The following is a 25,531-nucleotide window of genomic DNA, read 5'->3' on the forward strand; positions in this document are numbered from 1 at the left end:
AGAAGAGTTCGTGCCTATCGAAGGTGCGGGTTTACTGTGCAAAACAGTGGCTCGCGATAGTCGCAATTGCAGAGCCTTCACGGTCAGTTGTAGTATTTGATCGTTTCTTCGATCCCGTTCGGATTGCTCGCGACGACGCTGGAGTTCACGATCTCGTTCGGATTGCGCACGACGACGCTGCAATTCGGCTCGACTAGGATTCTGCGTTCCCATTTATTTCATAATGGTGATAAAATAGATCGGACCAATGTTGCCACGGTTGACAAATCATATGAAGAGTCCATTAAGAGGGCTCGCCTCGATGAAGGTGAAAAGGTAAAAGGGTAAAGTTCTTTGTAAAATCGTTAGTTAAAGTGGTCGCCTGGCGGCTGCGGAATCTCCTGCAATGTGACCTCTTAATCGTCAATCATACACCCGGATGGATGCGAACTACGTCCACTACATTCATATCTGAGTTCGTCCTTCCTAATCGGAATCTCCATCTGAATCTGAACCTGCGTCCTCTTCCTCCGCTTCTTCCTCCGCTACTTCTTCTTCCTCTTCTGACTCCGACTCCGACTCTGGCTCCTCTTCCTCTTCTTCTTCTTCCTCCTCTTCCTCCTCTTCTTCTTCTTCCTCCTCCTCCTCCTCCTCTTCTTCCTCCTCCTCCTCCTCTTCCTCCTCTGGCTCTTCTTCCTCTTCCTCTTCCGGCTCCTCTTCCGACTCTGGCTCCGGCGTCTTCTCATCCTCTGAATCATGCAACTCCTCTTCTTCCTCCTCAGGCTTCTTCCGGAAGAGATTCTCAATCACTTCCTTGCGCAGTTCATCGTCGCTATTCTCCTCTTCCTCCTCCTCCACTCCATAAGATCCACCACGCGCCTCGTGCAATACAAGACCTCCAGCTCCAAGAGCGCCCAAAACAGCAAGTGCGTTATCAGAGCCTGAAGCGTCGGGTGCACCTTCTATAGCCCTGCTCCCCTCGGTCTGTTCCTCAGGGACCCCATGGTCGGGATAGCCCCCCGGCGGTCCGAACTCCCTCGTCTTGTCGTAATACTCAGCAGCTAACCCCTCACCACGCTCCGTGTCCCAATACATGTGATCGCTCGGTGAAATGTACCCCTTCGACGCCTCATAAGTCTGAACCTCCAACGGCATATCAACCCTCCTCTGCTCAGCTGTCACATCAAACGCCCCGCCCTTTTCCCACGACGCGCTCCCAGTCTCCTCCATCCTAATCCACGCCCTAACCATCATAAGCGCCTTCCCGAGCAAATTCGTCCCCCACGTCTCGCGCTGCCCCACCGCTTCCCCAGCCTCATACCCAATCCCCCAAATCCCATCCAGCGGCGACGCGAGAACAAGCTCATCCTCGCCCGTCGCCAGCAGCGCCGCTTTCAGATCCCGCTCCCGCACCAGGCTGTGCGCGAATTTGTGGTACGTAGCTTCCTCCACGATGCCGTAGCGGTCCTCTTCCCAGATCTTCTCGTCGAAGTTGTCGACGCCGCGGGCGAGGGCGCGGATGTCCTCGACGTGGGGCTCGTGGGCGATGCGGGCGGCGATGTCGGGGGCGGCGAAGAGCATGGCCATTTCGGAGAGCATGTAGCTGGGGGTGTTGTTAGGCGGGGTGTTGGGGATGCGGGGGATGGCGGGGTAAACTTACTGTTCTGTGGTGGGCCAGACGGTCTCGGTTTCGTTGTCGTGGAATGGGGCGTGGGAATCTTGGGAGAGGAAGGCGAAGGAGGGGTTTGTGTCCCTCCAGAAGAAGATGGGCGGCATGGTGAGTGAGGGGGGGAGATATGTGGATGAGGTCGGGTGTAGTATGTGTAGTGAAGGTGTAGTGTGTGCAGTGAAGGTTGGAGTACAGGTTGGAGTAGAGGTTGTGAAGCTTGTTGGAAGATTGTTGAAAGACTGTTGGAAGAATTTACCTCAGACTCACATTTGTTGGAAGAGTGACCTTCTCGTGGCCAGGCAACCCCTCTAGTCTTTTTTTGTGAATGTCGACGATGAACAACTAACGCTACAGCGCCTACGAAGCACTGCAGGTGGGGAGACTCAGCTTTAACGCAGCCAAGTGTCGCAGCCAAGTCGCGGTCCGTCTCTTGCAGTGCCGTATATCCATTCTCCATTCATACTCGATATGAAGGTGTGGATGTGAATGCGTGATATGTGCGACCTGCGCCACGCTTATAGCCACTTTTGGTCGAGATGTTGGCTGGTGACTGCGCCTTCAGCCACGCCAAGAGCCAACTGTGGTGGAGGGAATGGTGAGGGCCAAGAATTTCATTGGGCTGCGATGCATAGAGTGCCACACGATGCATACGATACCACGTCGGCGCATATTGTCATGTCATACGGGATTGTATATACTCGACAGGGCGGTTGAGGAATACTCAAAGAAGCGCCGGAAAATGTCCTCGACAGCAGAGTTGCCAGAACGAGAGAGTACGGTCAGTTCTATGTCGTGGAATATATGTATCAGTCAAAGGGGAGCCACCCTGTCCGTTGCGACAGAACTATCCAACTATTCATGATATCTTCCACAATATCCTCGTCTTCATACCACGGTGGGAACACCATCGCTGCCGCTACTCAACCATGAGATCCTCACAAGGCTGTCGGCGATCGTGGCTGTGCACCTTGTAAGGCTGACAGACAGGTGCCTGACAGCGGATCCCGCCCTGGGACACACGACACACGACCAAGATGGCAAGGGATACCAAGCTTTACGCCTCAACCGCTCCATGACGCCAAACTGACGATCACGTTGATCTCTCATATCTTCTCCAAAGACGCCAAGACCCTCATGATATCTCCCCTCACCACCGCAGAATTTATCCCACGGCCGATCCGTTCGCACTATAGGCGTTTTGGCAGGTGGACCCCTAGTGGGAGACCCTGCCGCCGAGGTGACAGGGCAGGGGTTTAATTTGCCCAGACGACGGCGAAAGTTAGCCCGCCTTACGATTTCAAGAGACGGCTTGATGAACTGGCGGTCCTCAGCCGTAGCTAGTTTTGAGCCGTAGCTAGTTTTGGGGAAGTGCAGGAGTTTGGGGAGAGTATTTGCTTGTTTTCTATCTTTCCTTCCCCGCGTTTCCTTGTCGTCTTCTCTTCTCTTTCGATGCGTCGCCATTGAAGTCCTTATACCGCTCTCTCACCTAGCTCCAGCTCCGTCCAACACAGCAGTGACAATGCACATCTTCATCCCCCTCCTCTTCCTCCTCCCCTCCCTCGCCTCAGCGGCCTTCCCAAAGCTCCAGCCAGGCTATTCCTCCAATGACGGTCTCCTCGCTGCCCGCGCCGGCTGCACAACCCACAGCACATGCGACGAGTGTTACGGCGACGGCTACGTGATCTGCGCCGAACACTACTGTTTCGCTCCCGGAAAGGGACAGCAGTGTTGCGTAGATGGATGTTCGTGCCCCTCTTCCCAATAAATCCAGTCAAGGTGCCAGACTAATTAAAGGATAGCGTATTGTATTGCTGCTTCGAACGATTGTTGCAACTCGATTGTACGCCCCTCTCCCCAGCCTCGAGGCGGATGATAGAATAGTTGATAGGAAAAAGATGAACTAATGCCTCATAGGGCGGACCCGGCAAAACAGGGCACGCTGGCGTCCCCGCCCCCCTCCCGACCGACTTCGAGATGCCCACTGCAACAGGCCACGGCCCTGGCGCGATTGTGACGTGTTCCGCGAGCAATGCGATACATAATGATGGGCTAGAGTGCTGTAAACTGTACAACACGACGTGGAGTTTCTGTCCAGAGTCGGTGGGGTGTTATTTGCCAGGGGTGCAGACATGTTGTACAGATGGGTCGATTTGCGAAGGGAAGGAATGCTGTGGGCTTGTTGTGAGTTGCTCTAATCCTAGAGAGGAGGGGATGGGTTGAAGTTGAGGGGGAAGATGCTAATGGATAACAGGACGCAAAGGCAACGACGCCGTTTCCTAGTGGAGCGAAGCAAACGAGTTCCTCGAGCGATGCTGGGACGTCGGGGAGCATGACGACTGCTGGGCTTGGGGGGGTTACAACAGCAAAGGTGACGGATGGGGGACCGGCAGGGACGGGAGTGAGTACTAGTACGCCTACAGGTGCGGCGGTGACGAATGCGCTTAGTGGTGCTATGGTTGTCGCGATGGGTGTTCTAGGAGTTGCGATGCTGTAATAGTTCTCATATCATATAAAAGAAGCAACATAGCAAAAGGATTGGTAAGTAAGCGCCCGAGTATATAAAATAAATCCTAATGCCAATATCCACCCCTGCCTACTCAACAGCAACATTCTCCCACCCCCTCGTACAAAGCACAACCCTATACCCATCCGGATCCTCCACCGTCACCCCCCATCGTTCCCAATACTCATTCCTCGCCACCACCCTCTTTCCCCCCTTCTCTACCATCCTACTCACCAACCCCTCATCTACCGGCCCTTCAACATACAAAACCAATAAATCCTCCTCCGTCGGCCTCGGCACCGGGAATGAGATCTCCGTCCCTCCCTTCCCGTCGGGTGCGTGGACTAGTTCAAGATGCCACGCTCCACCGGGGTAGCCGAGCATAAGCAGGTCTTCGGGGTGTTGGTCGGGGTGCGTCCCTTGGGGAGGAGAGCGGTAGAGAACGCTCAGCCCGAGGCCGTGGACGTAGAAGGTCTCGGCGGCGGGGAGGGAGAGGGAGGGGCGAGCGAGGCGGAGGTGGGTTTGTGGGGTTGGGAGGGCGCCGGGGTTTGTTGTTGTTGGTGGGGGAGGAGCGGGGGTGGACATAGTGATTAATTTGAGCTGTAGTGGGCTGGATTTCGGTGTGGTGGTGGGATGTTGGAGGTGGAGTGTGGGGTACCCCGGGTTTTTATGGGGTGCGGGAGGGAGGGAGGGCGTTTATAAGCGTGGGAGTCTAGAACTTAGGGTTGGGATGGATTGGTAACGGGCTCCATGCCGTCGAATGGGAAAAGGTAGATCACTTTTGTGACAATATGGATAGTTGTGGTGTGTATTATTATAGTAATATGGTTATTAGAAATTTTGGTAGTGATAAAATATTGATTTATTTATAGAAATATATTTAGATAGCTTAGGAATATATTAGTTTCAATTAATATCCGCTTACTACTCTAATATTTTCGATATATATATTGTACAATATATGCGATAAATATAATAATACGCACCCTTTTTATTTTCAGATCTAGCCCATTCTGTAAACACATTATACACCATTATCACCATCACCAACCTCTCCCACATCCTCCACAACAACCCTCTTCCTCGTCTCCCCTCCCTCCCCACTCCCCCTCCACTCCCCACTCTTCCTCTCCTCCCCACCCACCAAACTCTCCTCCTCCTTTGCAATCCCCTCCCTCCCAATCCTCACCCTCCTCGTCCCAACACTTTCAATCCACTCCTCCGTCCCCAATCCCCTCTTCTTCTCCGGCCACAACAACACCCCCATCGCCCTCCCCACCGAAATATCCTCCAAGAACCTTCTCATCAGCTTCGGCCCCGTCCGCCCAGAAATCAACAACACAATAAGCGCAATCAGCACCGTGACAGTCAGTCCTAGCACCAGGAATGCAGGCACAGCAAACGGGATCCGGTAACGGATGTACATCTTGTATATGATAATCGGGACTTCGACTTCCGTCACGAGCGGCGCCGGGTCAGCGCGCGCGCCCACCTTCGCCGCCCTCGCTACAGCAGCAGCGGAAGTGAGGCCCCATCCCTTAGTTCCAACAACCGTATTCGCCGAGACATCCGTCCAGATGAGGTTTATTATTTTCGCCGCGTCTTCAGGAGTGCGCGACAGCTGCTGCCACTTAGCGAAGAGCGCGAGGCTGGTGTACCCCGAGAAATCAGCGCCGCCGTTCCAGCCATTGTCGGCTTTGGATTCCGATATGGTGCCGCCGGGCTTGGTGATGGTGAGGGCGTTTTTGAGGGCTTGGGCGTAGAAGTTTGTGCCGGGGAGGTTTTGGCCGGGGACGATGGGGATGGTGTTGAGACCTTTCGAGCCGCCCCAGTCGAGGTAGCCGGGGAGGTAGAGGCTTGAGGCGGCGATTGTGGAGATGTTGTAGGGGGTTGGGGGGAGGGTGGTGTTGGCTTGGCCGAGGATGCCCCAGAGGGGTGAAGTGCCTTCCATGGTCAAGGGTGCTTTCAGGTCTTCGACTCCCCAGAGGGGGAGGTTGGAGGGTTCTGGGTAGGATTTTGGGTGGGTCTCGTTGATGGTTAGAGAGCTGAGAGTGGTACCATTGTACTGGAAGGAAGTGGTCCTGATGGTGGCTTTGACTGCCGTGGCGCAGCTATAGATCGGGGTAGACCAGGTCGACCGCGGGTCGAAGACAAGTGAAGAACCACCGTCAGTGCGCTTGGCCGCGCCATATAGAAGGGCGCACCCTACAACGGAGCCGTTGATATTCGGAGGGCTAGATGGCGAGGTCCCGGCACAAGTGGTGGCTAGGCTGGTCAGTTCCATACATGCGAGGTTGGTAGGTCAGAAGGTAACTTACTGACGAATTGAAAGAAATCCGAGCTGATATTGAATGGGTTTATGTGTGACTGGGATGCATTACCACCGGGTAGAGGACTATCGAGATTGAGGTACTGCCCAAAAATCATGCTTGCCCTGATAACATCTTGGCTTACCCGAAATTTGGTAGTGGTCTCGTCAGTTCTGATGGGATACTTTGAGCCTTCCACGGTATCTATGCGCGTAATATTCGTCCGATCGAAGTCAGTGATGTTGAAGTACACCATTGTGTAGAAGTTATTCAGCCAGGCAGCCTTGTATGCTCTCTCCCGAAGATTTATATCCTGTCCATTTGGAGGCACAGCATAGTTTGGACTGGTTCGGGCCAAGCCCGAAAATCCACCGCGGTCTGTCAAGAAAAGCTTTTCTACAAAGTCGTGCGAGGTGTCATCGTCGGGGAGAGTGAAATCGAGGGTAAGGTTTGTATTCACGCATTGCGTCTCTGGCTCGACGAACAGGATGTCTTCATCCCACGTGCTCCCATATTGATAAGTGGGACGCGGTATAGTGTGGTTGCGGAACCCAATCCCCCCTTCTTTCATGTCGACTATTAGCCCCTCGTAAGGCTTCACAGTATCATCGAGAACCAACAGGGCCAATTGTCGCGATGCTGGCTCTAGATACGGCCCAATCATAGACCCTAACGCATTTTTATAGGACCTCCATTGGATGTCAAATATGCTAGAGACAGTGGCACCGAAACTAGACGGCCCATCTCTAAAGAGCTCTTTCAAATCGTCAGGAATCCTGACGTCATAATCTACAGTACACACTTCGGCAAACCCCTTTGTCGTGCAGTTGTCTGTCCTGGTAGTGCCTGGACAGGCTATCTTGGTGCCCTCGCAGACTCTAGTGAAGGGTGCATCAGACCGGGGCGGCGTTCCGTAACCAAATGCAGAATGATCCTCAATGTAAGTGAATGGCGTATTGGTCTGCAATTTCGGAGGCTCAACAACATCATACAGGCCTAACGGAGTAACAATAGAAGCCACGGAGACTAATATCAAAGCGATTGTCTGGACCCAACCTGTCCTGAAGACTCGCCTCCGAACGGCCGTGTCTGCGGCAGCATCAGTGCTGAGGATGGTGGGCCAGAAGGTTGAATGCAGATACCGGCCAAGAACAGACCTAGAAAGCTTAAGTAAATAGGGGGGAAATTGATAGAGCGATCATCATGCTACTCACCATGTCACTAGGTTATTCTCTTCCGAGACAAAGGCGATCAATATGGCAGATATTGCCAACGGGAAGAAGATTTGAACTACGATCAGCTGTCAGCCGCATTCTGTCAGGTTTTGTAAAAGTATGGAGATGCCATACCCAAGAAGACCCCCGCAGCGACCAGGCCAGAAACTTCACCGACTGATAACTCAACCATCGTGCCTTCTCAACGAGATTGTATACCCTCGAGAGAATCCCCAACGACGACAATCGTAATATCCTTTGTAATATTGAAAATGCCCCATTTCTGCGAGCTGAAAAAGCAAAATGCGTCTATGACTAGTCTAGTGCTCAGCTGCCTATCCGCTTTAAATTGATGGATAGCAGTAATGCGGGCAAACTTCGAGCCGACCCCTTCGCGCGGCGACCCGAGCCCCTTCAAAGCCTGGAGATCAACATCGACACACTGTGACATGCGGGCATAAACACTGGCCACTATTTTATTTTCGCCTTTTATTAATCCTATTTCTCCCAGGGAGTAAACGCACAAAGGTGACCAAAAGTTGTAGACTGTGAATGAGAGATGACTTGGCTGCGCTGCGCCACAAGTCTATGATGCCAAGCTTCTAAGGTAAGTGACCGACGTCGTGGTGCTGTGGCCTGCTTCTCTGTATTTTATGCCCGACCAAATTTTAGGGTAACAGTAGGTTGACGTTGATATCAACCTAATATCACCGTAGACGCTGTAGGTTTTGTGTTGTGATCATGTATATTTCTTTCTTCGCCATCACCCACCAACTTTATTCAGAGCTTAATTATTAGTCCCGTTCAGGATGGGCTAAATATTCAGGATATGCAGCCCATCCTGAACGGGACTTATATCACTTCAGTTTCTAAGTCTGTCGACATGATATATCACAAAGCACATTTGCAAAGCGCAGAGAGATATGGCGAACGGCATTTTAAATGGTTTCAATTAGATGAACTCCCGCATTTGCGCAAGCGGCGTGGAAAACCCGTAGGAAAAACCGCGCCTGGAGAACTAGCTATTACTCTCATAAATGCATCGCACCTGTCATAAGTGCGGCGCTTTTTATCTTCCGACCTTGTCTGCAAATTAGACTGAGTTTAAGAGTGGGTAGAGGGGACTACCATGAGAGTATGTTATTGTGACAGCTTAACAATAACTGGGAAAATGGCTATAGTAGCAGTAAGAAACAACCTATGACGATTATTAGAGATAAACAGTGCGCGTATGATTAGACATTAAACCTTGACTCCTGCTGAGAGAGACGCTGCCGCCTTAACTAATTCAGTAGAGATTTGCCTATGTCGCTGAAGCATATTAGCTAAATGCCCTTAAATTACTATCTAGAAAGCTGGCCAATGTGCATACTGGGTGTTTCGTTCCATAGTTGTGGAAATAACTTTCTAGGAATGAATTGGCTTTGTTCTTGTGATGGTCTAATGGCGATTTTTTAAACTTTAATGAATGGAATTGGAATTGGGTTTAGGGGGGGCTTGTTCTTATAGACGCGTACTCTTTGCTGAAATATCCGATGTGCTGCACTTCAACGTAGACCTATTGTTTTTGGGTGTTGTTTGAGCTCTAAATAAATCGACAGCTGTCCCCAAATGGCCATCTCGTTACGTATTTTGCACCTTGGAAACCCATTCTACTGGATTTAGTTTCAATTCAACGCAACACCGGATGCAAAATCAACCACTTCAGCTATAAAGGAATTGACAATCTTGCCTAACCTGCTATCTTGTTGCACAACATATATCGTGGGCCTTTTTTATTGGATTTGCAATGAGGATATTGCGGGGTGATGCCAGTACGATATCTTACCAAGGGGCGTACAGAGCTAAGTGGCATTGACCGGTAGAGCTGAGTCTTACTTCGGGATTCGTGTCCAATTAGAAGCAACTTTTTTTTATAATCATGGAGCATATAACCCGTGAAACAAATGAAAGATGCAAAATAGACGGGTAAACGATGTGATGGAACCCCGACTGCGAGGTTAACGACGAGCGACCTTGATTACTCCTTGCCCCAAAAGGCCGCAGATTTTGGTGCATAGAATTATTAGACCTCTGATTTAAATTGTAGGAAAACTAACAGCTAATAAAACGTAGAGAAATCTTCTTCTCAGTATGCTCAATATAGCGAGACATTCTTGAGACATGGAAAAGGGGGGGTGCGGGTGCGGGAAGTAGAATCGTAACGTTTCTCCACCCGCCAAATCTCTCATATTTGTCTCCAAGTTATGAACCATAGTTGTAAAAGCTGTCGCCCTGCCTTGGACCAACCGACACGATATTCAGTACCCAAAGACGCCATTGACATATATACTCGCACAATTTTGTAAAGAGAATCATGACACTGAGGGGCAACTGGGTGATCAAGCGTTGTGGTCCAAATGGCTCAACTTCAACATTCGCTTTCTTTCGTGCTATATTTGCTTTAGAGATGCCAAGTTCTAGACCGGTTAAATGAAGCTTCGCGGCTGTACCTCGCCGTTCTGCGGCTATGGCTTTATTATATTCCAGAGCGATGCTTGAATGAATTGCCTGGACACTAACCCGCGAATGGAAATTGCAACCTTCCCCGCCATCAACGGGAATCGCCCACCTTTTCCCCGCAATTTACAAAATCCCGTAAAGTTTCCAGGTGTCGACGACATATATTATAGTAATTATGGCAGGAACAAGCAAGGAGCCAGACCTGACAGATCTGCCGCGTTTCCATTATCCCACGAACCACGTGAGGTTGTGAACTGGCGCAGGGGAAACTGCCGGCGGAATGGATCTCGGGATCGGTCGGTGCCTCAATTTCCACGAACCACAACCCCTTCCCCACAGTTGTCACGAAACAACTCCACTGTATTTCAATTTAAACTTCATCTATATTGTTTTAGACGTTTCTTAAGCACACGTACAATTGTAGATCCCGTGGTCTATTGACGTCTTCAAACTATTTAAGAACGCCTCAATGGCTTCTCCAATTCTTGTTGCTGTCGTCGCTGCAACAGATACTGTTCCTTACTACCTTCTCTACGAAACTCTGCCATCATGCGTTTCTCCATCACCTTGAGTGCTCTCGTGAGCTCAGTTGTTGCCATCACAACCCCTCCATCCGGCGCCCTTACGGTTGGCTCAGGCGGAACGTACTCAACGGTTAGTATTTTATCCATAGCTTATTGCTATTCTCTAATAGGGAAACAGATCCAAAAGGCAATTAACGCGCTGAGCACTAGCTCGTCGTCGACCCAGAAGATCTTCATCTACTCTGGAACCTACAATGAGCAGGTCAAGATCCCAGCACTCAGTGGTCCCCTCGAAGTCTACGGCTACTCGGCGTCCGGCTCGTCATACTCGGGCAACAAGGTGACTGTCCAGCAATCATGCAGTCAGCTCAGCTGCGGCACCAACAATGATGGCACTGGTAGGTTACCGCACGTCTCCTCTTTACCAATGTCAAGCATGCTAATCATCCCCAGCCACAATCTCCAACCACGCCGCCAACACCAAGTTCTACAACCTCAACATCAAGAACACCTACGGCAAGGGCTCCCAAGCCGTCGCCCTGAGCTGCTACGGCACAAAGCAGAGCTACTACGGCGTCGCTCTCTACGGCTACCAAGACACCCTCCTCTCCAACGAGGGCAAGCACTTCTTCGGCAAGAGCTTCATCCAAGGTGCCACCGACTTCATCTTCGGCCAGCACGGCATCGCCTGGATCGACGGCACCGACATCCGCGTCAACGGCAACGGCTACGTGACCGCCTCCGGCCGCGCCTCCAGCACCGACGTCTCCTACTACGTGATCAACAAGTCCAACGTCGCGGCTGACTCGGGCGGCGGTCCCACAACCGGTAACGTCTACCTCGGCCGTCCATGGGGCGAGTACGCACGGGTCTGCTTCCAGAACACCGCGCTGTCGAGCATCATCAACGGCGCTGGGTGGAAGATCTGGAACACGGGAGATGAGAGGACTGGGCACGTTACGTTCCAGGAGTACGGCAACACGGGGGCTGGAGCTTCGGGGACGCGTGCCAGTTTCTCGAGCAAGATTAGCAGCGCGCTCACCATCTCGAACATTTTGGGAAGCGATTATGCTAGCTGGGTTGATACGTCGTACCTTTCTTAGGTGAAAGTTGTGCGGCGGGCGCCTGATCTGTGGACTGAAAGGCTACTTGAGGTGTGTGATCTTTGTAGTCTATCAGGATATTAGAATGGGTTGCCAAAATATATGTCTATACCACCTATTCCCGGAATTTATTGTAACAATAACTTGAAAAATAACTTGAAAAATAACCCACTTACTTAATAGGTTGCCATTGCCCTATCATATGCATTCCTCCGGGCTTCCCATGTAGAACCCAGTTGACTGGGTGGAATTCCTCTATATATAACGCCCCTGTACCAACAAACCCCTTTGCAGACCTTTCGGGTAACACAATCATGCATCCCACCAGTTGCACGGGATTCCCACCCTCCCGTCCCAACAAAAGCAGCATAGCCAATCCCGCCCTGCCGAATGACCGCCTACCGGCACCGTCTGCATGTCCGCATCCAGCCCACCCGGCGGTAGCGGAATGACACTGCATGAGTTCTGCATGACGGGATTGGGGCCACCGTCGTCCTGCATCCGGACGGGTGGGTGGTGCAGGCAGGGCCCAATCTTGGGGTGAGGCAGACGGCTAATCACATCATCGGCTCACCACGGCGAGGACAGCATGGGCTGTCACCAGATGTGTCTCAGTGGGGGGATACCGTGGATCCGACTTGTGCTTGGGTGCGAGAAGGGCTGATGGTATTTCGGGAGTGCAAAGTTTCGTGTTACCGAATATTGTGAGGCGGCGATATCGGACCATGACACACCGGTGTGGCCATGCGTCAGGGGGGATTGGATTTTTTTGAATATGTGAAAAGGAGAATGACTGAGGAAGATGCAAACCACTCACCGACACTCACTGTGTCTTATTTGATCCCGAGAAAATAGGACCAAGACATGAACAGAGGTAACTGACTGCGTTTGGCCCAGTAGTACAGATGCTCACCTGACCATAACGTTGGCAACTTATCTGAAACTTTCCAGAGACAAAAAAGTTTGCGTTGGAGACGCCATACGTACGTGATAACCTGAAAAGTTGGGCCTTTGGGCTGTTGGTCGCCTCAAGCAAGGCCCACGCACCAGGGACTTGTCCCCTACATCCCCTATCTTCACCTGCGTTGGGACCTGAACGGCTGACGGTCATCCGTATGCGTCGACGAGAAAATCCAAATATCAGGATTAGGGGGCTGCGGGATCTGATCCCACTGCAGAAATGCCCGATGATCGATATACTCGAAACCGCCTCGCATGCAGAAGCAAGAAAATGCGCGCAGCAGGCAGGCAGGTCTGACGCAGTTGTCGGGGGTCCGAGATTGGAGTCCCAATTCCCAGCAGCTTGGGAACGAGAAGAGTCCGGTGTCTTGGACTGCATGATAACCATGTCAGGCCCCGTTTGTGCTCAGTGGCCAGGTAATCCGAATTTAGAGAGCCCTGACAATGCGAAACGGGGGGGGGGCTCAAATTTCCGACGCGAGACGATCGGGGTATCCATGCACTAACGGGACGACGCGGGGCGGTCGGCCTTGTGGATGCGACCCTACAACTATAGCATAGTGAACCAACACAATGTTCCACCCCCTATTCACACCGACCTTTCTGCAAACCGGGTTGCAACCCATCTCCAAACCGTCGTCCCGCGAGGCACTGTAGGCTACCGCGCCCGGGGAGATTAGACAAGTAGGAACACTCCAGGCGGATGCCAATCTCTCCCCAAAGCAGCCACATCTGCAGCAGGAGTCGCGGAAACCATTTAAGGAAAACATTCCATCTTCGTGCCAAGGCCGCCCTCGGCAGGAGCAAGTTCCCTAGCGTCCAACAATGCTCCCAGAAAGACCAGAATCCGCGATTTCCGATAGACAGTCGGCCAAGGGCATGGGACTTTTTCTGGGAGCGGGTGGTAGTGGAAAAGGGAACAGGGATCAGGGCCGTCACACTAGACTGGAACAGAGGACTCCCACCCACACACTCGGGTCAGCAGTGCAGGGGGGCGAGTAATGGGATGAGCGGGCTTGGCGTCGGGGTGGGGGTGGAGCGCAGCGGGGAGGGGATGGAGAGGACTGTGCGAGATTCGGGAGCACCGTCGTAATGTGACCTGATGATCGCAAGAGGGGGCAGTTATGGGCGCGTCCGGCGGGCCGTGGTGTAAATCATTTTAGACGGTGGATGGGGCAGCCAAGGTGAGTAGAGTCTTAGCACTCAAGAGACGACATGCTCGAGTTCTGTGCGCAGAGACACGGCCAAGAATGCTAGGAAGTCGGAAAGGGGCCATAAAGATACAGATGATGCATCCACAGCGTATTCGGCATACCAAGTACGGTACATATGCTTTGAACTCTTCGCATCTGGAGGAGAGGGCCTGGCCTGTCAAGTCGTTCGGAACTTTCCTTGCTTTCTTGGGACGGAGAATGACCCTTTGCGTCAGATACGGCGTGATCCATATACCCGCAGGATTCAATGGGGAAGGTCATTCAGCAAAAAGGGCTGTGCTGGTGGATGAGCTGAAAAAAAGTAGCGTTGTCCATCTTCCTCCCCGAGCGATCGACAGTGCGACTATTGACTGTGAAAGCTCCACATGTCAACCCCTGGCAAAGTCGCATTGAAAAGCGTCTGAACCACACTGTCGGAATTCGCATTTCTGTCTGACCTCCACCACCACACCGAACCGGATTTGTAGGATGTGTAGGATTTGTTGGCTATGCTCGGTCATTTGCGCGTGCTAAATCCTACTGTTGAAGAAATTCGGCTTAGGCGGGATAGAGCATTGGCCGGTTGGAGATGTGAGAGTCTGTGCCCTATATGTCGTTGTAATATAGTAAGTAGTAAGAGCCACTCGGCTGTATTTGGAGCAGCTTGCGCCAGAGGTACTGCTCTTGCATGCATTGTAATATAGGTTATACTGTAGTATAGGTTATCCAACCGATTATCAAGTTATTACAAAGTCTGATTTGGCTTATCGTGGATGTAAGTAAGGGATAAGGCATAACAGTAGGTAAGGGGCATCCCGGCGTTTGTTGGAGTTGGAACAGGCGGATGTGTTGGAACGATGTTGGAATGACAGTTTTGCGCTTATAGTTGGAATATATTATGATGTTGGATTGGATGCCTGTATGGAAGAGATCACTTGACGCAGGCTGCATGAGATTTTTACAAACGCACTCCCTTGCGCCTTGGAGCCCCTGTTTGTAGACAACACATCAATTTGTCCGTCGTCGTCCACGTCCCCGGGGCACCTATTGTACCGCCAATATGGAATATTTCGACCCGTTTGCGCGGCCGTGGAAACAATTCACAGTACCAAGCGGAGTGAGACTTAGAAAGCTACTTTTACCTCCACGAGTGATACTAACTACGTCCTACCAGTTGCTGGGTACCTTGCAAAACGCAAGCCGTGGTGCACCCCTTCTCCAACTGCCAATGGAGATTCTCATTGCTATTTTTGAGGAGGTCGATGATGTTGACCAGCTTGCGCTTGCAGTGTCTTGCAAGCACCTTCTTCAGCTTTCTACACTCGTTTCTTTGAAAACTAGCATCTGGGCAGGGCGCCTGGTAAGCCCACATCGAATGATGGATGTTCTGGTTCGGCTGCTGAGTCCTACCACGAACGCCTGGAAAATCTGTACCATTTGTACATTATATCGGCCAACGAGGGAAAAGTACTGGAAAGCCAAAGCAGTCCTGCAGGGATGGGATGTGGTTAAGGCAGGAAAGGAAGTGCCGATGACCGGGGGGATCAACGAGTGGAAATATAACAAAAATGCCACTGTCTGTCCAGATTGCGTATGGGGAAGAAGTAATTTTTGTCTTGCGTGGTCTCGAAGGAGGACATCATATAATCGTAGCCTACCAAAGTGACCCTACTATAGAACTTGTCAGAAGATAACAAATGTTCGCAAGGCGATTCGCGCTTCTAGTTGGAGATAAATTTGATGTTGGAATTGTATGGACCAGAACGCTTAATGCAGGCTGTAGAGTATGGCCCATCGACAAACAAATTCACTTGCACTCGTCCCTTGCACTATCGCCACCCCTGCTCCTTACAACACCCGCATTTTCAAAACACCAATATTATCATCGCCATGAGTTGTGGTACTAGGTACCAGAAATGGGACAAATTCATAATTCCAAGTGAAGTGAGCTCTAACAACGTTACCTTTGCCTGTCCGTATGATGCTAATATAGCTGGCTAGGCGCTCCCAACCCTGCCGAACGCATGTACTGTTGCACCTCTCCTCCAACTGCCAACGGAGATCCTCATAACCATTTTCGACGAGGTCAATCTTATCGATCAGCTTTGTCTTGCACTGTCTTGCAAGCGCCTTCTGCAAGTCTCTACCATGGTCTCCTTGGATGTTAGTGATCCGGATGCCCTTTCACTCTACTATCGGTTGGGCCCTACCTCAAAAGACTGGAGATTCTGTTTCGGTTGCACACAATACCGTCCAACGAGGGAGAGCTACTGGAAAGCCAAAGCTAATCTAGGGAACTGGGCTGAAGCTAAGGATAAGCAAGACGATATGATGGCGATAATCCAAGATTGGGAGCATCTTCAGACCATGTTTTATTGCCCGGAATGCTTGGCGAAAATGAGATGTCTTTCATGAATGCTGGAATAGTGCTGAAGTAGACAACAAACTATGTAGTTATCACAACTACCATAGCACATGTCAGAAGCCAACAAAAAGCTGCATTTGAGTGGTGAAGTCTCTCGTCCCCAAATCCCCAAAATCGCCGACTCAACAAGCCCCGTCGTTCGGTCGGTAAACTCCTTTACATATACGCGCCGACGCCAGGATCCGCAAGCGCCCAGAGCACTCTGAAACATGTTTCGCGGGGCCGAAATCACCTTGTTGGCACTTTATCATGCACATGCCTAGGTACGTTTGAGGATTGCAGTAGTTGCCCTTCTGATCGCGATGCAGGAGTGGGTTTTTGTTGGTCTTGTCTCCTGTCGGTGATGTGGATTTTGGTTGGGGGGCAGTGCGCTGACTGTACCACTGCTGCTGCTGCTGCTACTGCTGCTAGTCATCCAGGGCATTTCACCCGACCTTACATGCCGGAACGATGGTCCGCCCGGAATTATAGGCAGGAGATTTGCAATTCCAAGATCCTAATACAGTCAGTATACACGCTATACTCTCTACGCGCAAAGATGAAGACATCACCGACCCCAATCCCGAGGACCCTCCGCCGCGTTACGCCCGGCTGAACCACCGACTGAGTGTCGAGTACATATATGAGATCGGCACAGCCAATGATGGGACTCCCTTTCTACAGGCATATCCCCAAAACCACGAGCGAGCGAGCCGGAGTATGGTACCCCCCAAACCCTTCCCCTTCCCGAGAGGCGTATGGTGCTTCTGTGTTGGAACGGGAGCCAATCATGCCCGGTTCCCAAGGTACGACGGCGACGGGCAACCCACCCACCTGGCTCGCTGTCTTTTGGGTCGTTCTTTACTTGTTGTACCTGTCACACGATTCCGCACACCCAGACCAGCCGGAAGGGGGACTAACCACCCGCCCGCTATCCCCAAAGATGCTCCTTCCCCCTCCAAAAGGGCTGGCTGGGATGGTCTGGGATGGGCTGGGACTGGGCAAATGCATACTCCACTTCTGGCCCACTGCGTACAACTGCAGCATCTTGCATATTGTAGTCGGGTACATCTGTGCAACGTATTGGAACTCTTATGTACACTACACTACGTACGTGTACGTGGACGCTTGGGGAGGAGGGGAGGAGGGGTGTTGTACCCGTATCACGGTGTACTATATTGGTCGTTGATGCTCAAAGAAACGCTCGAAGAGAGTACAGTATATGGTAGACAGCACACAAGAAACGGGCTGGAGCATGCTGGCACGATGTTACCAGACCAATTGTTTCCTGCAGCTCGGCGGCCCGAGCGAGTGAGTCGTCGAATGCGTCGAGTGAGTCCAGGAGAACACGCAGGAGAGCACGCAGCACAGCACAGCACGCTTGATCGACCATGCTCCATCCAGCCAGTACGCTAGCAACAATGAGAAATGAGACGATCAAGTTACATCCAACGCGAGGCCGTGGATCGATCCGATGCGATGTACTGTAATATCAAAAGCGAATCGCCCTGCCTCCCATGCCTCGCATATGCACTCATGCGGCTTGCCCTGCCCGCCCCATCGCAACTCTGCACTGGATCGGGTCGCTGTGGTAGTAGATTTGGACGGGCAGAGGCATGCGATGCAGATGTATGCATGTGAGTGTATGTAGAGTATGAGTAGAGTGCATACTCCCCCCGATGCACCCACAACAGATTATTATTTTTTTGCTCGGTCTACTTTCAATGGATTCATGTCTCCTCCTTCCTGAATCTGCCAGAGAATCTCAGCCCACACACCACACCCTCCCCTTCCTCCCCCCCCGGCTCCCTTCCTTCCCGTATGTCTCTCCTGGGTTGTCCCTGCCTTGCCTGCCTGCGGCGGTATCTGCACCCATCGTCGTATCATCGTCATCATCGCCAAGCTCCAGATCATTTCCTCCGGGGGACCAACAAGGAAGACACGACGCAGACACAGACGCAGGCAGATACAGCTGGTTAATTTATGGCCTGTTCCATGCATTGAAAAGCCCTGTGGATCCCCTCTTCCCCCGTCCCCCCTTATCCTTTACTAAGATCCATCCATCTCTTCTCCATACTTCTGCGTCACAAAAACGTTGTTCGCCAAGAGCCTTCATTTTCTCAACATCAAGACCAAATCTCCACCAAAAACCACCGTCCCGTAGCCCTTGCTCGGCATCCTGCTCATCACTGACCCTGCTAATTCACCCCTCCCTTGACGGAACCCAGCAGTTTGAGCAACGAAACAACGCTTAAACGCTACCATCCTAGCACATATTGACAAGGGCAAATGCCCACGGTGCAAACACACACTTCTCTGGGGCAAGTTTCTGGGACGGATATAGTCGTTACGACTCTACGCATTAAGAGCCAATAATACTGGCAGGTCGATTTCCACATTTGTCCCCTCCCGACTAGCAGATACTTTTTGAGAAAGCAGCCCACAAGGCCAGCAAACACGACGGGGCCAGGGAGCGGGGACCAACTGCCTCACGGGCTAGTATATTTCAACTGACCCATATCTCCGAAGACCCACTGGGAGGATAGACCACCATCCATACCAAAATACCAAACTACCACAAATCCCACGATCCCACACACAGGAGTCCAACACATTACCACAAGGTTGAGAGTAATATACAGCACATAGAGCAAGGTACAGTAGCTCGCTGCATGAATAACGCTCCTGTGGTGTACGTTTGGAAAATCAGGGGCAAAGGCACAATCACAATCACCGCATCAATAACAACAACAACCGCTCAATTTTAGTACGGACAGACTATACCTAGGCTATACCCAAAAAGCCCCCAAAGTTACTCAACGACGCTCTACAATACAAGTCATAGACTACGAAGTACGACGTTAGCTCGCGCTGGGCGTTATTGTGGAGTATAAAAGTAGTACTACCTGCTACCCCCTACTACTCTACTACTCTACTACTCTACTACTCTACTACTACCCTACTACCCTACTACTAGAGTACTACACTACTACTAGAGTACCAGACGTACCGTACCCAAACTACCCAGAGACTACCCAGACTATCCTTGGAGCCAACACCGAGGGAGCGAACGACACTATTTTAGACGCCGAACCCCATCAATTGCCGCTTGGGAATCAGGTTCGCACTTAAAAGTAGCCTGCTACCTGCTACCGTCCTGCACCCATCCCCTCCGTTGGGCCACAAGAACCCCTCACACCCGCCTCCACCATTTTTCAGATACGCGACCCTACTTTACTACCACCAACGTTTATATACACTTACATACACCACCACACCACACGATCTCCAACTCCCTACCTTATTGAACCTCCACTTCACCTCCATTCTACCTCTACCTCTATTTTTAAAAGCTCTTGAAGCCCTTACCTTACCCCCGTCGTTTCGTTTGAAACGCAAAGGTCCACCAGCCGAGCACAGTTCATGTCGCCATCATAGCATCCTGAGACACTGTCCCTTCCCAGGTCTGGCTCAATGGTCGTAGTGATGGCCGCCAATGGGTACGTGCTTCCCTCCCTCCCGTGTGCCAATCGAGTCCCTATTTCAATGATCGCATTCCTCACTTCCCTCACCCCCCTCTCGCTATCACTTTTCACTCTGCCTCGACCACCTTGTCCGCCCCTCATTCATGGACAGCCGCACTAACAGATATCGTTGGCGCCTAGTACTCATCCTCATCAGCAGCATACCATGGCTGGCAACCCCCCCGATTACGAAGAGAATGGGCGCTTGTATCACGGCTACCGAAAGGGCATTTACATGTTCCCATGCGACGAGGTACGGAACCCCTCACAAAACTTTTCTCTCGTGCAGCCTCACAGCCCCCCCACACACTGGACTGACATCTTGCGCGCGCACAGGAAGAGAAGGATCGCATGGATATCTTCCACCAGTTCTTCCTTGTAGCACGAGGCGTGCACTCCTCTGCACCATACAGGAAGAACGACGATCACAGGATACTGGATTTGGGCACTGGCACTGGGATATGGGCGATTGACATGGCTGAGTAAGAAAAATACTGCCCTCTCGAGCTGGCACAGAGCTGACTGCGATCCTGTAGCGCGTATCCCCATGCTGAGGTTATGGGATTCGACATTTCACTGATGCAGCCGCAAACGTAAGTATTCCAGCCGCACTTGCCTCAGCCGTGCTCATGCAGCAGTCCATAGGCTGACTAGATTGCGCAGCATTCCCCCAAATCTTCAGTTTAGGAGACGCGATTTCGAAGCAACATGGGGTGGCCTTCCTATGGATTCGTGGGACTTGATACATCTGCGGATGCTGGCGGGCTCGATATCCAGTTACCAAATACTATACGCAAATATCTTTCGGTATGTTAGACACCTGTAAACATGGCACTGGACTGCTGCTTACTCAGTTTATAGGCATCTCAAGCCTGATTTCGGCTATATAGAGCATATCGAGATCGACTTCACTCCCAGATGCGACAACGGGAGCCTTCCCCGCAATGCCGCGTTATATGAGTGGGCGAACAACCTCATGAGTGCGACGGAGCAGGCCTACAAGCCGATGGCTTACAATACCGAAACCAGGTCAATGCTCCAGAATACGGGATTTGTTGAAATCAAAGAACAAATCATCAAAATACCTTTCAACCCCTGGCCGCATGATGCACACGAGAGGGATATCGGCAGGTGGTTTAACCTGGGCCTGTGCCAAGGGCTTGAGGCCTTCACTCTGGCTCCTATGACTAGAATCCTTAACTGGGATCGGGGGCGTGTTGCAAGATTGGTCGCGGACGTGAAGAGGGAGATCTGCACGAAGAGGCATGAGGTCTACTGCGAAATGCACATATGGACAGCGCGCCGTCCCGCATGAACCCCGCCATCCCTCACATAATCAGCGCCTCGTCGCATTCCACGGGCCAAGTGCCACATTGCTGCGAGCATCACCAATACGAAACCATCCTTAATTTATCGACCAGAGTGTCGATGCGGCCTCAGCTTTGTGTCCCTCTGCGCCACTACAGACACCCCTCGATTCTGGTATCGACACCCACCTTCGATACAGCCTCGGTTTGTGAGGACTGGATTTTTATTTATCGACCAGACACGCCGGGAATCAATAAATCGTCGGGCCTGTAGGCTCTGTGCTCTGTCGTATTCGGCCCTTTATGTCACTCAGCGCGATCTGGAACAGCTTCACGCAATTCCAAAGCGCACACAAGACTGATCGTTGGGCTCGAGACGACCCAGCACTTATGACCTAAAATTCCGACACGGTCAATCTAGCAGCAGACCAAGGTGACATCACACGAAAAGTAATATGTTGTGCACCGCGAGAATGTCTCAGCAATCCGGCGTCCTGGGATTGGGACACAGCAGGTCAGGTAACAAGGGTTCGAAATATTATGTTTTTTTCAGAGCGAAAACAAGAGATACCAAGCAGCAGTGGTGGAATGTACGTGGGACGTGTTCGTGCAGCGAGGTGGGCGAGATGTGACTTTTGACGGCATATACTTCAGGTTTGGGGGGTGGGCGGCGGGTTATATCCCTGGTGATGGGCGGGAGACGCTCGGATGGTGACCTGTCACATCAGCCATGACGCGGACGTCACCGGACTAGAAAGACCGACCGATGAGATGGGACTGTGGGAGGTAACACAAAGGGTCTGCACGGCGATCTCACGCCTAAGGGCGAGGACAAATATTGGAAAAATGACTGCGGGGAAGAGGAGTTGTAGTTAGTACGCGTGCATGCAATACGGGGCAAAAACGCATTTGGGTAGCTAGGGTTTTCGGGCGGGTGTTCAAGAGATGGATGGTTAGATTGTGATGGATTTTTTTATAAGGATCCTCCTTTCGTGATAGTTCACTTCAGCGAGCGGTGGTTAGTTGAGTTAGATTAGCTGGGTCTGGTTGCTGCGATTGCCTTTGAAGCAAAGAAGTTTGGAGTTTCGCATCTGGGAGATACACATGGCTGGGCAGCTTTCGAGTTGGGACATTATGGGACGGAATGGGAGGAGGATTAGACAACAAATTCTAGAGGTATATGAATAGAATAGGCCAATTAATAGTCAAGCAAGTTTGACGTGCTACAAGAAGCTGAGATGTGAGGGGCCTGACTTCGACGATGTTGGTGGTGGTTGAGTATTTTCGGTTTCTGTGTACGAAGTAAATTTACTCAATCATTAAAAAGTGCAATGGATAATTCTTATACTTATGAACAAAGACCCCTCCAATTTCTTTTGAGGGTTTTACTGTCGTCGTCGTCTGGCCAGCACGTCGACTTGGCTCGTTTTAGTCTAGGTGCTACCCTGGGGGTCGTTGCTGTGCCAACCTGCTTTGTTGACGAGGCCCATAAAGTCTCGCCCACACCTCACCTCTCATACTTTTCTCACCACTTCACTTGTACAATCTATATCCGCTTACCTCCTCATCCTCTACCGCTCTACCAAACATCTTCAAAGCTTCCTCAGAATATTTAAAAGTCCATTAGATCAGTATTGCTTTGCAGCCTACTGATCGCCTCCGACTTGGCCCATTCTCCACGAAGCCATTTTCGATTATCGAGCACAAAAACCGAATATACTAACCCCACACTACCAGGAACCATTAGGTTGAGTCTCTTGGAGCTTGCTCGATTATTGAATCTCCGCCATCGATCGATACATTAACTTGTCTTTCGACCGAGATCAATCACCGACTGCACATCATGGCAACCGCCGTGTGCACGCCCATCAAATCCCACGCCGGCATGTTCTCCTCGAGGACCGCCGGCGGCCGGATGCCACTTACTCCCTCTCCTCGCATGCGCTCCCTGGCCCAGCCAGTCAACAACTCGTCTCCTTTCACCCCCGAGCGTCCCGCTTCCAAGGACGAGAGCCTCCGCGCATCCAAGTCCACCTACGGCGGCGGAAACCTCGCCTCACACTTCACCAAGTCCTCGTCGAGGACGCACAGAGACTCGCCCAAGTCCAACATTGCTCGCGTTGTGGCGACTCCTCGTCGCGCGCTTGAGCTCGGCGTCTCGGATTTCACTCTCGTCGGCACTGGTGCCAAGACCCCTTCCAGCTCCAAGTCGAGGAAGGCCCCGCTTCGCACGAAGTCGAACAAGACTACCATTTCATACGGCGGTGACAGGTTCATCCCGAACAGAACTGCTAGCTCTGGTATTGTCACAGCGGGTTCTGGAAAGCTCGATGCTGCCGACAAGCAGCGCCCAAAGACCAGCAATGGCGATGGATCCTCGGTCCTTGCTTCTGGTGCTAGCGCTTTCGACGTCGGTGGACGTGGCGCTGATGACGATGTTGCCGCTGCTTTCGACGGCCTGAACCTTGCCGATGAGGAGCCAGCGACTACATACTCACGTCCATCGCCAAACTCTGTCGCCTACCAAGACTCGTTGGCATCTGCCTGCGGCATCTCGCAAAACACCCGCATTCTTGCATTCAAGCCGGCGCCTCCGGAGTCGTCCAAGCCAATCGACCTTCGCTCCCAATACAACCGTCCTCTCAAGCCTGCCAGCTCTACTACGGCCCAGTTCAGACGCCGTGTCGCCACTGCCCCAGAGCGTGTTCTTGATGCCCCTGGACTCGTCGATGACTACTATCTCAATCTCCTCGACTGGAGCTCCAACAACCAGGTTGCCATTGGCCTCGAGCGCAATGTCTACGTCTGGTCCGCTGAGTCCGGAACCGTCAGCTCTCTTCTCGAGACTAGCCCAGACACCTATGTCAGCAGCGTCAAGTGGTCCGGCGACGGAGCATACGTCGGCGTTGGACTCGGCACGGGTGAGGTCCAGATCTGGGACGTTGAGGAGGGCACCAAGCTCCGCAGCATGCACGGACACGATACCCGTGTTGGTGTTATGGGATGGAACAAGCACACCCTCTCCACCGGTGCTCGTAGCGGACTCGTCTTTAACCACGATGTGCGCATCGCCCAGCACAAGACCGCCGAGCTCGTCTCACACACCTCCGAGGTCTGTGGCCTCGAGTGGCGCGCTGATGGTGCCCAGCTCGCTACTGGCGGCAACGACAACCTCGTCTCCATCTGGGACGCCCGCTCCCTCTCCGTCCCCAAGTTCACCAAGACCAACCACAAGGCTGCCGTCAAGGCCATCAGCTGGTGCCCATGGCAACCCAACCTCCTCGCCACCGGCGGCGGATCCTACGATCGCCACATCCACTTCTGGAACTCCACCTCCGGTGCTCGCGTCAACAGCATTGACACCGGCTCCCAGGTGACCTCCCTGCGCTGGAGCCCTCACTACCGCGAGATCGTCAGCACCAGCGGCTTCCCCGACAACTCTCTCAGCATCTGGAGCTACCCAACTCTGGTCCGCAACGTCGAGATCCCCGCCCACGAGACCCGCGTCCTCCACAGCTGCCTCAGCCCTGACGGACAAATGCTCGCCACCGCCGCCGCGGACGAGTCCCTCAAGTTCTGGAAGGTCTTCGAGAAGAAGGCTGGCGCTGCGTCTTCTGCGCTCTCCGGCACTGCCTCGGGCAAGGCCGAGATGGTCAAGCAGATGACTATCCGCTAAACTAACCTGATGTCTACCGAGCTTGCTCGCTGTTATGCGCACCCTCTACGCCTGGGGCGCAGGTAAAGTATCACAAAAATTTCAAATAGGATTTGGGTCTGGCTTTAGCGGGGTCTGGTCTTGTTTGCTGAGCGTGGAGTTGGTGGGGATTATGTATGACGGTTTTTCTCTCACTCGATTGTCCATGGCCGAAAGTGCTTCACCTGGTTTATTTTGCGAGCTTGTTTGTTATGCTGGATATCACGACGGATGATGGGGGGTTATGGGGATGATGATGGATGAGGGTTTTTTTTACGATTTCGAAATTTGTTTCTGTTGTTTCTTATAAAAGAAGGGGGAGAAGTGTTTTAGATTATGTTTTGTGATTAGCTAGGGGTATGTGATAATGTATCTCTTGGTTTAACCATATACTTTGGCTCTTACTTGTGATTCTTGGTGCTATTATCATGTAAATACTGATCTCCAGTGTCAACTGCGGGGGCGGCTACTAGCAGATGCGGGGAGCGTTGGGCGGGCTATAACATGTATGGATTAGTGAATTGATATAGATATCAATGAATATAGTCAATTGATGTATCAATGGCCATAGAGAAGGGCAAAAGTAACAACGGAGTGAAGATTTATTATCTGATTGTTCAAGCTGAATTTACAGTAAAATCGACGT

General features: G+C 51.9%; 8 protein-coding genes across 8 annotated transcripts; 5 read left to right on the forward strand and 3 right to left on the reverse strand.

Moving 5' to 3' along the window:
* Positions 1–465: 465 nt before the first annotated feature.
* VE01_00076 (uncharacterized protein) lies at positions 466–2,707 on the reverse strand (the record flags this gene model as incomplete). The annotated part of the gene is made up of 2 exons (XM_018269609.2): positions 1,640–2,707; positions 466–1,582 (listed from the first exon to the last, which is right to left on the reverse strand). The coding sequence occupies exons 1-2, from the start codon at positions 1,753–1,755 to the stop codon at positions 466–468; spliced, it is 1,233 nt and encodes a 410-aa protein (XP_018135189.1). The 5' UTR covers positions 1,756–2,707.
* On the forward strand, positions 2,300–4,630 carry VE01_00077 (uncharacterized protein). The gene is made up of 4 exons (XM_018269610.2): positions 2,300–3,390; positions 3,448–3,488; positions 3,563–3,829; positions 3,900–4,630. The coding sequence occupies exons 1-4, from the start codon at positions 3,168–3,170 to the stop codon at positions 4,140–4,142; spliced, it is 774 nt and encodes a 257-aa protein (XP_018135190.1). The 5' UTR covers positions 2,300–3,167; the 3' UTR covers positions 4,143–4,630.
* VE01_00078 (uncharacterized protein) lies at positions 4,197–4,776 on the reverse strand. Its single transcript, XM_018269611.2, has one exon. The coding sequence runs from the start codon at positions 4,734–4,736 to the stop codon at positions 4,242–4,244; it is 495 nt and encodes a 164-aa protein (XP_018135185.1). The 5' UTR covers positions 4,737–4,776; the 3' UTR covers positions 4,197–4,241.
* Positions 4,777–5,008: 232 nt separating this feature from the next.
* On the reverse strand, positions 5,009–8,201 carry VE01_00079 (uncharacterized protein). The gene is made up of 4 exons (XM_059463245.1): positions 7,810–8,201; positions 7,675–7,750; positions 6,470–7,617; positions 5,009–6,416 (listed from the first exon to the last, which is right to left on the reverse strand). Exons 1-4 carry the CDS (start codon positions 7,865–7,867, stop codon positions 5,176–5,178), a joined length of 2,523 nt encoding a protein of 840 aa, XP_059320124.1. The 5' UTR covers positions 7,868–8,201; the 3' UTR covers positions 5,009–5,175.
* A 2,371-nt stretch (positions 8,202–10,572) lies between these two features.
* On the forward strand, positions 10,573–11,838 carry VE01_00080 (uncharacterized protein). The gene is made up of 3 exons (XM_018269613.2): positions 10,573–10,830; positions 10,879–11,098; positions 11,154–11,838. Exons 1-3 carry the CDS (start codon positions 10,726–10,728, stop codon positions 11,801–11,803), a joined length of 975 nt encoding a protein of 324 aa, XP_018135004.1. The 5' UTR covers positions 10,573–10,725; the 3' UTR covers positions 11,804–11,838.
* A 3,975-nt stretch (positions 11,839–15,813) lies between these two features.
* On the forward strand, positions 15,814–16,441 carry VE01_00081 (uncharacterized protein). Its single transcript, XM_059463246.1, has 2 exons — positions 15,814–15,900; positions 15,958–16,441. The coding sequence occupies exons 1-2, from the start codon at positions 15,847–15,849 to the stop codon at positions 16,369–16,371; spliced, it is 468 nt and encodes a 155-aa protein (XP_059320106.1). The 5' UTR covers positions 15,814–15,846; the 3' UTR covers positions 16,372–16,441.
* A 3,495-nt stretch (positions 16,442–19,936) lies between these two features.
* Positions 19,937–22,401, forward strand: VE01_00082 (uncharacterized protein). Its single transcript, XM_018269615.2, has 5 exons — positions 19,937–20,137; positions 20,221–20,366; positions 20,421–20,477; positions 20,548–20,691; positions 20,746–22,401. The coding sequence occupies exons 1-5, from the start codon at positions 20,051–20,053 to the stop codon at positions 21,197–21,199; spliced, it is 888 nt and encodes a 295-aa protein (XP_018135006.1). The 5' UTR covers positions 19,937–20,050; the 3' UTR covers positions 21,200–22,401.
* A 326-nt stretch (positions 22,402–22,727) lies between these two features.
* On the forward strand, positions 22,728–25,451 carry CDC20 (ubiquitin-protein transferase activating protein). Its single transcript, XM_018269616.2, has one exon. The coding sequence runs from the start codon at positions 23,035–23,037 to the stop codon at positions 24,865–24,867; it is 1,833 nt and encodes a 610-aa protein (XP_018135005.1). The 5' UTR covers positions 22,728–23,034; the 3' UTR covers positions 24,868–25,451.
* The last annotated feature ends 80 nt before the right edge of the window (positions 25,452–25,531 follow it).

The sequence above is a fragment of the Pseudogymnoascus verrucosus genome (assembly GCF_001662655.1).
Source record: "Pseudogymnoascus verrucosus strain UAMH 10579 unplaced genomic scaffold scaffold_1, whole genome shotgun sequence".
NCBI lineage: Eukaryota > Fungi > Ascomycota > Leotiomycetes > Thelebolales > Thelebolaceae > Pseudogymnoascus > Pseudogymnoascus verrucosus.

What these genes read in the sequence shown, in the direction of transcription:
- VE01_00077 (XM_018269610.2), top strand. Translation starts at nt 3,168, where the DNA reads ATGCACATCTTCATCCCCCTCCTCTTCCTCCTCCCCTCCCTCGCCTCA. An exon ending in GCAGTGTTGCGTAGATGGAT is followed by an intron (nt 3,391 to 3,447) that starts GTTCGTGCCCCT and finishes ATTAAAGGATAG; the next exon opens with CGTATTGTATTGCTGCTTCG. An exon ending in ACGATTGTTGCAACTCGATT is followed by an intron (nt 3,489 to 3,562) that starts GTACGCCCCTCT and finishes AATGCCTCATAG; the next exon opens with GGCGGACCCGGCAAAACAGG.
- VE01_00081 (XM_059463246.1), top strand. Translation starts at nt 15,847, where the DNA reads ATGAGTTGTGGTACTAGGTACCAGAAATGGGACAAATTCATAATTCCA. An exon ending in AATTCATAATTCCAAGTGAA is followed by an intron (nt 15,901 to 15,957) that starts GTGAGCTCTAAC and finishes ATAGCTGGCTAG; the next exon opens with GCGCTCCCAACCCTGCCGAA.
- VE01_00078 (XM_018269611.2), bottom strand. Translation starts at nt 4,736, where the DNA reads ATGTCCACCCCCGCTCCTCCCCCACCAACAACAACAAACCCCGGCGCC.
- VE01_00080 (XM_018269613.2), top strand. Translation starts at nt 10,726, where the DNA reads ATGCGTTTCTCCATCACCTTGAGTGCTCTCGTGAGCTCAGTTGTTGCC. An exon ending in CAGGCGGAACGTACTCAACG is followed by an intron (nt 10,831 to 10,878) that starts GTTAGTATTTTA and finishes ATAGGGAAACAG; the next exon opens with ATCCAAAAGGCAATTAACGC. An exon ending in CACCAACAATGATGGCACTG is followed by an intron (nt 11,099 to 11,153) that starts GTAGGTTACCGC and finishes AATCATCCCCAG; the next exon opens with CCACAATCTCCAACCACGCC.
- CDC20 (XM_018269616.2), top strand. Translation starts at nt 23,035, where the DNA reads ATGGCAACCGCCGTGTGCACGCCCATCAAATCCCACGCCGGCATGTTC.
- VE01_00079 (XM_059463245.1), bottom strand. Translation starts at nt 7,867, where the DNA reads ATGGTTGAGTTATCAGTCGGTGAAGTTTCTGGCCTGGTCGCTGCGGGG. An exon ending in CGCTGCGGGGGTCTTCTTGG is followed by an intron (nt 7,751 to 7,809) that starts GTATGGCATCTC and finishes AGCTGATCGTAG; the next exon opens with TTCAAATCTTCTTCCCGTTG. An exon ending in GGATTTCTTTCAATTCGTCA is followed by an intron (nt 6,417 to 6,469) that starts GTAAGTTACCTT and finishes TGACCAGCCTAG; the next exon opens with CCACCACTTGTGCCGGGACC.
- VE01_00082 (XM_018269615.2), top strand. Translation starts at nt 20,051, where the DNA reads ATGGCTGGCAACCCCCCCGATTACGAAGAGAATGGGCGCTTGTATCAC. An exon ending in TGGGCGATTGACATGGCTGA is followed by an intron (nt 20,367 to 20,420) that starts GTAAGAAAAATA and finishes GCGATCCTGTAG; the next exon opens with CGCGTATCCCCATGCTGAGG. An exon ending in TCACTGATGCAGCCGCAAAC is followed by an intron (nt 20,478 to 20,547) that starts GTAAGTATTCCA and finishes TAGATTGCGCAG; the next exon opens with CATTCCCCCAAATCTTCAGT.